Below are 11,782 nucleotides of genomic sequence, written 5' to 3' on the forward strand. Positions count from 1 at the left end.
TTACTGGTAACCTCACACACTGGTAACCTCTGTGGGCCTGCTATTGCCGAGGATACAGAGAGAAAAGAATAAACCTGAAACCAGCAAATATGGAGCAAACTCTGAAACAGCTGAGTACGCTTCATTCTGCAGGGTAGACACAGGCACCTGTGGGTGTAATGTTGTGTGGTGTGTGTGTACGTTTGTGTCTGTATATACGAACGCATGTGTGTATGTATATACATGCATGTGTACATCTGTGTGCATTTGCATACATGTATATGCATGTATGTGTCTGTATGTGTATATACGTGTGTGTGTGATGTGCCTCTCTTTTCTGCTTGTAAGTAAGCATTCCTTGTTCACATGATGTACCGATATTTCCAACTACTGTCGCTGTGCCTTGTAGGTGCTGCTGACAAGCAACAAACCTTGTCTCTAGAGCCCCCTTCAGCTCCCACTGCCTGTGACTCCATGATTATTCCCCAGGGATCCCCAGGGATCAGCGAATCTGGAGGACTCCATAGCTCCTACCCCAAAGCAAGCTATCACTATCAATACCTTTAATTCTTAAATAATACATTTAACTTGATGAACGATATGCACTATTCTTTAGTTTTTCAAATGTGAGAGAAAAACACTCAGCAAATATAGTTCACATAAATAAAGCAGTCCAATTGCTCAAAAAACGATAAAACATAGGTTCTTGGGTGTATGATCTTTGAGCTACACAATATAAATTGGTTTAACATAATCGTAACTTTTTTCCTTTCTGCGGTTAACACAGTAGAAGTTCTGAGTTAGGATAATATCTTTATTCAAACTCCAAGGTTGTACTGACTTTCCCCTTACATGAATGAAATAGACGGGAAGAACTGGCGATGTAAATCGCACTGCTCGCTGAGAAAGGCCTGTTGAACAATGTTCCGGCTACAGCAAAGGCGCCACACTCACTATGACAGACAACATACAGCACCACGTGAGAAAGGCAAACAGATTCGCTAGAAACTCATGTTCAAACAGAGAATGAAATATCCAAAGTGCTTGTCAAATGTTTGGCCACACAATGGTCTCTTTCATGTGTGACCAAATATAAAAGTGTAAACTTCATTCATTTAAACTAGATGGTTGACATTAAATTTTAATTTGCAAAAACAGAACTTCTAAGGCAGGGATTCCCAACTTTTAGCAGAGAATAACCCACTTTTCCGTTCCTATACTTCTCAAGTCACCACTCCTGCCTGCTTGCTCTTGGAGAGCTTGTTTTGTCTGAGGGTAGCAGTTACACTGTTGGTATTTCCATCACTAGACTGCTGGATTCAGAAGAGCTGCCGGAAGCTGCACAGAGCAGATGGCTGGTGGGTCGGGCTTTAGCTTTCCCCATCCTCCCCCATCCTCTCACTGGAAATACCCACAAGGTAGAAACATTGGAGACAAAGGCTTAGCATGGGCTGAGAAAGCCTCTGGTCCAGGTTTAAGAGTTCTTACTGCTTTAAAGTATAACCATATAAACTTCGGACTGAGTCCTAGATATTTCCAGTGAGTTTGGAAAAGACCCTGATGCTGGGAAAGATTGAGGGTAGGAGGAGAAGGGGTCACGGGGGATAGAATGGTTGGATGGCACCAGCAACTCAATAGACATGAGTCTGAGCAAACTCCAGGAGATAGTGAAGGACAGAGAAGCCTGATGTGCTGTAGCCCATGGGGTCACAAAGAGTTGGATACAACTTAGCAATGGAACAACAATTCCCTATTAGTACCGTTTCTTTGAGGTAAGTAATTAAAATCTATGGTATAAGAAAGTTACTCAGGAAACAGTTTACTATTTGCTTTATATCTATTCCATACTCTTGTTTTTTTTTTTTGGTTACTTCACCTTCTGCAAATTTTTGAGCCAACTGTGTATGTTAGAACTTCTATCAAATGCTAGAAAAAGTAGGAGAAACTAAAATTACCAGTATATACTAGAAGTTCTGACTACAGTTTGCTAAAGCAGAGGACTGACAGTGTGACTTTAAAAAATAAATCCTCAATATTATCTATATATTTTAAGCATTGGTGATAATTTTGTCTGCACAAATAAATTCACGTGTACTTAAGCATGTAACAAAAATTAAATGCCAAAATAGATCAGTTATGTCCTTTCCAAACCAGAGCCCCAAAGCAAAGCATCATAAACTTTAAAACTCAGAATTGGAGCTCTTGCCTTATATCTCATATGTTTTGAGTTGTGGTATTATTCTGTTATCTTGAAAATAAAATCTGATCTGAAGTAAGTAGTCCTACATACTGAGAAACATACTAATAATACTAACTACACCTGAGGGCAATCTCACAGTCTTCTCCTGTCATAGTTTCTTAAAGCTACACAGGTCATGGGATTTTGGCATAATCACGGTATTAGTAGTAACTTTTCTATCTTATTCTATTTTATTGTGGCTGATTCAATAAACTGTAAGATAGCATAAATCATGGAAAATGATATTTTTGCTGAATGGATATATTTCCTAAAGTAAGCTGCTGTTTTTTTCAGCTTTCTGGAATTTAGATGAAGAATAATAACAAATGAATGATCCTATATTTATAATATTGCTTCAAATTTGTGAAGGAAAAAGTTAACTGTATATACAAAATGTTATGCAATACAAAAAATAGTAACAATTAGCCTCATATAAGGAACTCATATAAGGAACATCAGCAAACTGTCAAATTTTGTGCCACAGGTACTTGAAAGAATGATTCTAGAACAGAAAAACTATATACTCTAGTTTCCAAGGAAGTAGAAAAGAAGCCAGTGGTAACTAGAAGTCAATTCAAGTTCACAAAGATGAAAAGTGAGTTCAAAACTAATCTCATAGGCTTCTTTTCTTTGGGTTACTGAAAGCTGACCCTAAGAAAAAATATGGACCACCCACTGGCTTTCTAACCTTAAATATATCAAAATCACCCAGAAAGCTATGAGTACCACAATTCAAAGGCTTATCCCAGATCTCTTGAAACAGAATCTCCTGCTGGGGCAGCTTAAAAGCTCTCCAGGTGAATCTGATGAAGCTAACACACTATCTGTTCATAAACTGGCATTTGCGAACCAGAGGCGTGTGAATATAGTTTGGTTTTAGGAAGATAATTCACAAAGTATGTTGAGGCATTGTTAGGGAAAGAGAAAAAAGTAGAGGAGTGCGGTATATGGACCAGAGATAGAGGTCAGGTGTATTCCCAGCGAGAGCTGTCGAACGGGTAACCTCGCCTTAGCTGAATCTCACATGAAGCAGTGTTGCTCATGCAGACATGATCCTGGAATGAAGTCTCCAGGCGCATCCACCAGGCTCTGTCCTTCTGCGTGTGTGCTCAGCCGCTTCAGTCGTCTCTGACTCTCTTGCGACCCCACGGACTGTAGCCCGCCAGGCTCCTCTGTCCATGGGATTCTTCAGGCAAGAACACTGGAGTGGGCTGCCATTTCCTCCTCCAAGGGATCTTCCCAACCCAGGGATCTAATCTCTTGCATCTCCTGCATTGGCACACGATTCTTTACCACTAGCACCACCTGGGAAGTTTTATTCAGTATATTTTAACAAATACTTTGACAACAACAACAACAAAAAAGGCGACCGATTCAACTAAAAGAAATCACTCATAGTTTTTGTTGTTTGGTCACCCAGTCATGTCCGACTCTTTGCGACCCCATGGACCGCAGCACGCCAGGCCTCTCTGTCCATCACCAACTCCCAAAGTTTGCCGAAGTTTATGCCCATTGCATCAGTAATGCCATCCAGCCATCTCATCCTCTGATGCCCTGTTCTCCTTCTGCCCTCAGTCTTTTCCAGTATCAGGGACTTTTCCAATAAGTCAGCTGTTATCATCAGATGACAAAAATACTGGAGTTTCAGCTTCAGCATCAGTCTTTCCAACTAGCATTCAGGGTTGTTTTCCCTTAAGATTGACTGATTTGTCAATATGTCTTATGTCTCATTCATAAGACAATGAAATTGAAATTTAAAAATCTTAATTTTAAGACAACTGAAATTAAGATGATATTGAATAGACATAAATATAAAACACAGAATGCAAGCTTAACATATTGATTTACATAACGGGGCAAGGGTAAATCTGGCTGGGATTTTTTAACTCTTTCCAAGTCCAGTTGAACAAAAAGCAAGTAATATGGCATCTGAAAAAAGCAGATACAAACTCAAACTGTGTCAGCAAAAAAGAGACGCAACTCTGAGCTGGTCAGTACCTAAGTGTGTAAGTGAGTGTGTAAATCTATGCGGGACCCTTGCCAGGGCCCCGAGGGGAGAAGGAGGTATTAGGAAAGCAAGAAGTTTTTAGAGTTACAGCTTAAGTGAACAGAGCTCCCAGGGCTGGTTCAGGTATTTTAGGTCTCGGTAAAGAAACTGCCTGCCAACACAGGAGATGCAGAAGGCATGGGTTCAATCCCTGGGTCGAAAAGATCCCCTGGAGGAGGAAATGGCAACCCCCTCCAGGATTCTTGCCTGAGAATCCCGTGGACAGGGGAGCTGGCGGGCCACAGTCCACAGGGTCACAAAGAGTCGGAGGCGATTGTGCGGTCAGTGCTCCAGAAATAAAGTTCTTTTCCCTGACTCGGAATACAGTGTGGTGAAAATAATCAGATAACCAGAGACAAAAAGAACGCTTCATTCTGAGATGCTTGGGGGCACTCTGAATACTGGGGGACCCTGGCACCCTTCACGATGACTGTTATAGGACCCTGTGACTTTCCAATGCCGGTGCCTGAAAGGCCTGAAAGGCCTTGCCGGAGCCCGGGAAACGCGCCCTTACAGTCCTCATGCGGGAGGCGGTGGACGCTTCCCTTCCCACTGTCCGAGCCGCGGCAGGAGGATGGGAGAAACAGAGGGAGGGATGACGGAAAAGCAGAGCGAAGACAGTGCGCCCGTTTCCCGGCCGCTGAACGAGTCACAGGCCCGCAGACGGCATCCGAGTCACCGCGCTGTCTGTGCAGAGCTCAGGTTTCCGACGCCTCCACTCTAGGGGCTCAGGCCCGCGTGTAGAGAAGCTTTGTTCAGCAAGGAGGCCGCCCAGTCGGTGAGGCCTCCCCGGGGACCGTCCCCGCGGCCGGCCGTCTCCCGTTACCCGAGGCCCTGGCACTCACCACTGGCGCTGGGGTGGTTCTCGTCACCCAGTTCTTCGGGTCCCCGGGGTGAGGCTGCAGGACAAGTGTCACAAAAAGCCGGAGGAGAGCCCAGCACGATCTAACCCGGGGGGCTGTGCGCACAGCCCGACTCCGCGGAAGCCCCAGCCCGCACCCTGACTGCGCAGTCAGCCTGCACCCAGCAGCGCGCGGCTCGGCCTGAGCAGCAGACTCCCCACCCGGGCTCGCTCCTGTCACCCGCGCCTGCAGAAGGGGTCGCCGGCCTCCCCGGGGCGGTCCCCGCCCTGTGACCCGCAGGGGCCGCGGTCCGAGCCCCTCGGCCTCTGCCTGCCCAGGGCCCCTTCCCCGCAGCTCCGGCCCGGCCCCGCTTCCCGCATGGAGACAAGCCTGGATTTCCTGCGAGGCCGCCCCGGGGCCGAGAGGAGAGGGCAGAGAGGCCCCGACGACGCCCGGGCCCGCTCTCGGGCCGCGCTGACCTCGCCCGACGGGCCCGCCGCGAGCGGCCGTCTGCGAGCGGCCAGGAGCCGCGGGCGTGGGGCTGCAGACAGGGGCCCGGGGCTGGCCGCGGCCTCCACGCGCGCACGGCCTGCACTCGCCGCGTCTCAGGAAGCAGGACTCGAGCCCGTGCGCAGCCGACCTCACCTTCAAAAAGCGCCGCGGTGTCACAGAGGCGGACACTCACAGAGCCCCGGGTTAAGGGCTTTACACACTAAAGTCAAGCGCCCTCAGCTCTGAGGATCAACCTTATCAACAGCTTCACGCGGGTGAAGAGGCTGAGACTCAGGCCGGCCCAGCAAACGCTTCAAAATCACCTGCTTCCAAGCGGCAGGACGCGGCCAGGCTCACACCCAGGGCTACGTGCTCGGAAGCCCAGGCTCCCGAATGCAACACCAAGTTACCTTCTGTCAAATGTTTACATGTTTGATGGAAACTGAAAAGGTGTATGCTGATGTACGGCGGGAACCATCACAACGCAGTAAAGCAATTATCCTCCAGTTAAAACAAGTGTTTAAAAACAGATAACTAACGAGAACCTACTGAATAACACAGAGAACTTTACTTAATGGGAAGGAAATCCCAAGAAGAGGGAATATATGTATATGTATACACACACACACACACACACACAGCTGATTCACTTTGCCATTCAGTAGAAACACAACGTTGTAAAGCAACTAAACTCCAATAAAAATCTTAAAATAAATGAATAAAAGCATCTTTTAAAAAGTTCTCAAGCAGCGCTGGTCCTTGGTCATCCCAGGGACACATACAAATGTTATCAGTGCTCACGGATGCCATGATATGAACACGGCTAGGAAGCACTTGTATTTCCACCCCATTAACATGACCATGGATGTGGTTTCCTCATCCTGAACCCTGACCACAGGGCAGAGTCACCCCCGGAGGCACTTTCAAAAACTGAAGTCCCAGCCCCACTCCAGCCAGTTGCACTGGAATCTGCGGCGATGGGCTCCTCCGGGCATCGAGGCGACGTTCACATTCAGCCAGGATTGAAGACTGCTCTCAGGACAGTGCTCAGCAGAAGCAGGAAAAGGAATTAAGTGGTATCTAAAAGTTGTGCTTTTCCACAAAACAGGTTGCTAGTTATAAAGGAGTTCTATCATAGTAATTGAAATGAACTGTACTAAAGAATTTCTACTCTTCTCAAGTTTTTAACCAAACTGTGACCTTGCTTCCAAATGTTACTCTTTCAGATCAACAGGGCCTTGATACCACGGTTGTTATCATTCAGGATCGTTTAGGTAGAACATGGTAACTGCCAGAGAAGTCTGAAGGAAGCATTAGCCACCACTGCACGGCTTTGTTATGAGTTACAATGAAAGCAAGTTTCAGACTCATATCTGCAGATACACTTATTAAACAAACACATCTTGGCCACGCAGGCAAAAACAGTTTGTCCACCAGTTTTATGAGCTCACTAAAGCCCCAGCTCCATGTCTTTAAGTCCAATATACCTGATATGCAAGGCTCACTGAACACAGACAGTGACCTTCACTGGCAGGGTGCTAGGCTCTATGGAAGGCCAGACACCCACCTGAACCCAGGGCTGGACACTGCACTGATCTGACCAAGCCCCAGGCACCATCCTGATGCTAGTTATACACCTCATACGTTCTTAATGCCTGTCCTTACATTGCGAGCAAGGAAGCACCTCTAAACCCTTAGCCAATCCACATGTTTAGAATATCCACAATTTCACCAACGAGATCCCATTTCTAACATTTATTATGCTAATATAGCAGTTACTCATTTTACCAATAAAACCCATTTTTGACATTGATGATGCTAACTGTCAAAACTTCTGTTGTGGAGATCATGGAAGAATGTGAACTGGCCAGGAATGTGCAACATTCACTGCAGCACTATTTACAGCAGCCAAGACATAGAAGCAACCTGAATGGCCGCTGACAGAGGAATGGATAAAGAAGCTTGGTGCAGATATACAAGGAAATATTGTTCTTGTTGTTTAGTCACTCAGCTGTGTCTAACTATTTTGCAATCCCATGCACTCTGGCCTGCCAAGCTCCTCTGTCCACGGGATTTCCCAGGCAAGAACACTGGTGTGGACTGCCATTTCCTTCTGGAGTGGAATATTACTCAGCCGTTAAAAAGAGTGAAATAATGCCATTTGCAGCAGCAAGGATGGACCCAGAGATTGTCATAGTGAGTGAAGTAACAAAAAGAAGGAGAAATAGTATGACATTCTCTATATGCAGAATACAAAAAGAAATCTAAAAAAGAACCTAAAAAGAAATGATACAGATGAACTTATTTACAAAACAGAAACTCACAGACTTAGAGATTGCAGTTATGGTTGCCAGGGGCACAAGAATAGGAGGAAGAGATAGTGAGGGAGTTTGGAATGATGTGTACACACTGCTATATTTAAAGTGGACGACCAACAGGGACCTGCTGTAGGGCACAGGGAACTCTGCCCAATGTTACGTCGCAGCCTGGACGGGAGGGGAGAGGGGTTTGGGGAGAATGGATACATGTGTATGTATGGCTGTTTCTCTCTGCTGTCCGCCTGAAGCTATCACAACATTGTTATCAGCTATTCTCCAATGCAAAATAAAAAGATTTTTTTTCTTTTAATTGTTCTGTCTGGGAGTGTGGCCCTTTCTGAAATGATGTTAACTGGACAACCAGCAAGTGTTCTTGACAGCATGTTAGCTGACTAACGGCCTCTAGAAGTAAAACCTTCACTGCAGGTACACACATCACTCTGATTACCAGGTAACTTACAGCCATCCTAGCACTGACATTGTGTGGCACAAGACCCTTTTAGCACTAAGTATATTTGACTTTATTATGTGTGTGAAAATATTTCTTAGTGGCTAATGGAAAATAGTAGCCATGAGCATGTGAAGTTACTTGGTTTGTTTGCAAGATGCTGACACTGACAGTGTTTCCAACGCATGGTCTATGACGGGATTCTTTCATAGCTTAGATTACAGATGGCCTCACGCCAACCACACTCGTCCTATTCCAGGCCATTGCAGAACCAGGTGAGGGCCACACCAATGAAGCTCCCATGGATAAATGACAAAAGGTAAATGGCCTTTCTGAAATCAATTGATTATTAATATTTGAACTTGAGACTTACATCTGTAGATACTCTGATTTAAGGAAGTTAGATTGACATTCTTATTAGTGTTGTCTTTGTGTGTATCTTTATAAAGTCTACTTATAGACACTTTAGTGTATTGCCACCTCAAGAACATTTCTATATTATTTTACATTATTTTCTTCTGAAAGCAAATCTATATTTCCACCATGTCACAAAAGCAGATGTTTTTTCATTTTTCAGATTTTTTAAGCCAATATTTACTTAACAACCACTGTGGATAAAGCTACAAACAGATCCAAATGGATAACAAAACAAAACAAAAAAAAACCCTTGACAGACACTAAGCAAATGTCAGAGTGCCTATCAAACCAAAGAGGAAGGACCCAGGAAAAGAACAACCAATGGCTTTTTAGCAAGTCTTAAGTCAGAGTGTCTCTGCAGAAACTGCCATTGAATAACATCCCAAAATATTTTCAGACATGAAGTAAGAATAGAAACCAACACTTAACTCTAAAACAGGCCATAATGTGGACACAAGTTGTACAAAAGAGCATAGGAAAATGAAACTTGGTTTTTTTATTGTTGGTCATAAAATGGGCACAAATGTGGCGGGCACATTTTGGGGGGAAGAGCAAGACTTTTAAGGTCCATTCCAAGAGACATGATTCCTTTCCAGCATTAAACAATGGCAGGGTCATTTAGGGCGAATTAAACCTTCCCGAGGCTTCATTATGACTCAAGAAGCCCAACTTCTTGAGGATGCAAGTTCAGGGTTTGGTGGTGAGCAGAGTCCTGAACTGCCAGCCCAATTTCTGGGTCTGCCATCGACCTTGTGTTACAAGAGCAAATCATTTCAACTTGCTGGGTTTTTATATGCGCCCCCGGGGCTGTTTAAAATTGTTCTCTATAGAGAGAGCTGTTCATTGAGGAAAGCAAGTCACCCTGGCAAAGAACAAAGGGTTCAAGGTGCAAGAGAAGTGCCCAGAACCACTACTGACTCAAAGTCCTTCCCAAGCGGCAACAGCCAGTGGTAGAATTAATATTTAAATGTCTGAAGTTTTTTTTTTTTTCATATCTCAATGCACCACCGCCAGCTAAAGCCTTCAACAGCAAAGGGAAGCCGGAACACAGCAGAATATGCTCCCCTGGAGACTCACAGGCAAGTTACACTGTGATTCCAAATAACAAACGCAGGGCGAAGAGTTGGTATGTGCTGCTGGAGCCAGCAGGACTGGACCAGGGTGACACAAGCCAGGGGAAGACTTTAAAGTGGCACACACACACACAAAAAAAGATTATCTTATAATCAAGATAAGTAAGATTTTATTGGAATATTTTTGAAATTCAAAATTAAGGCAAAAAACTCGATGATGAAGAAGACATCACATTTTTACATGAATTTGAATTAAAAAAAAAAAGGCTGTACAGAACACATAGGTGTGTGGGTTAGTCGCTCAGTCCTGTCTGACTCTTTACGACCCCATGGACTGTAGAACACCAGGCTCCTTTGTCCATGGGATTCTCCAGGCAAGAATACTGGAGTGGGTCGCCATTTCCTTCTCCAGAATACTTAGGAGCCAGTTGCAAAAGACAAGAACCAATAACACCAATCCAGTCTTTACTTAAGATGTTGATATTTTGTTCATTACAGATGCTTCTGTGGCAACTTTGAGCTTTCTAAAGATATCATTAAAAACGCTGTACATCTTGATCACTGGGACTTTTGGCGTGTCTTCCTCTTTCGCCATCGAGGATGGCGCTGCGCTCAGCCCTCTCCCAGTCCGGCCCGGGGGTCACCGCCAGTTCCCAGAAAGGCCGGGCCAGGCGCCGGGCGGCCGGGCTGCCCCGCGCCGGGGCTGGGTGCCTACCTCGTTTGTTCTGCGCGCCGTGCTTCCTGGCCAGGCTGAGCTCTCTCTGGATGCGGCCTTCCAGGTACTCCTGCTTCTTGCCCAGCATCTCCTCCGTCTCCCGAAGTCGGGCCAGAGCTTCCTGGGCGCTGGGGGCCGCGCGGCTCTTGGAAGAGCCTCCGCCTTTGAAGAACTTGCCCAACTTGCTCATCGTGGTGGGGGGCCGGGCAGTCGTCCGCGGGGCTCGCGGCTCGGGGCTCCGGACGCGCCGGGGAGCAGGTGAGCGTCTCCGCCCGGGTCTCGGCCAGGCCCGGGAGGCGGCGCCCCCGAGTCCACACGCCGTCGGGCGCAGGTGACTCCCTCTCCCGGGCATTTCCTGGCGGCCGGGCCCGCCCCGCTCGCGGGGAGGGGAGGGCACCGCAGGCGGACGCAGCCGGCGCCGCCCGGTCCCCGGGCATCGGGAGGAAAGAGAAGGAAAGAGCTGGAAAGGCCGCCGGGGCCGCAGGCCGGGGCTGCTGCACCCACGCTGGGGACTCACCCGGGGCCAGTGACCGGTTTGATGTCGGCTCAGAGAAGCGCAGACCGCTGTCGGGGGTCTAGTGCGGGGCCCGAAGTTCAGTTCAGTTCGGTTCAGTTGCTCAGTCGTGTCCGACTCTTTGCGACCCCATGGACTGCAGCACGCCAGGCTTCCCTGTCCATCACCAACTCCTAGAGTTTACTCAAACTCATGTCCATTGAGTCGGTGATGCCATCCAACCATCTCATCCTCTGTCGTCCCCTTCTCCTCCTGCCCTCAATCTTTCCCAGCTTCAGGGTCTTTTCCAGTGAGTCAGCTCTTCACATCAGGTGGCCAAAGTATTGGAGTTTTAGCTTCAGCGTCAGTCCTTCCAATGAACACCCAGGACTGATCTCCTTTAGGATGGACTGGTTGGATCTCCTTGCAGTCCAAGGGACTCTCAAGAGTCTTCTCCAACACCACAGTTCAGAAGCATCAATTCTAAAGTACTCAGCTTTCTTTATGGTCCAACTCTCACATGCATACATGACTACTGGAAAAACCATAGCCTTGACTAGATGGACCTTTGTTGGCAAAGTAATGTCTCTGTTTTTTAATATGCTGTCTATGTTGGTCATAACTTTCCTTCCAAGGAGTAAGCGTCTTTTAATTTCATGGCTGCAGTCACCATCTGCAGTGATTTTGGAGCCCAGGAAAATAAAGTCAGCCAGTTTCCA

At 46.6% G+C, this 11,782-nt stretch overlaps 1 protein-coding gene across 1 annotated transcript in view; it reads right to left on the bottom strand.

Annotated features, from left to right (window-relative positions):
* The window catches only part of CHMP4C (charged multivesicular body protein 4C), a 28,368-nt gene extending 17,429 nt beyond the window's left edge, over window positions 1-10,939 (bottom strand). The window contains exon 1 of the mRNA XM_043484031.1: window positions 10,571-10,939. Within this exon, the coding sequence (XP_043339966.1) occupies window positions 10,571-10,922 (352 nt within the window). The 5' untranslated portion in view covers window positions 10,923-10,939. The remainder of the gene's footprint in view (window positions 1-10,570) is intronic.
* Between the last annotated feature and the right edge of the window lie 843 nt (window positions 10,940-11,782).

The sequence above is a fragment of the Cervus canadensis genome, chromosome 12, assembly GCF_019320065.1.
Source record: "Cervus canadensis isolate Bull #8, Minnesota chromosome 12, ASM1932006v1, whole genome shotgun sequence".
In the NCBI taxonomy this organism is placed as follows: Eukaryota; Metazoa; Chordata; class Mammalia; order Artiodactyla; family Cervidae; genus Cervus; species Cervus canadensis.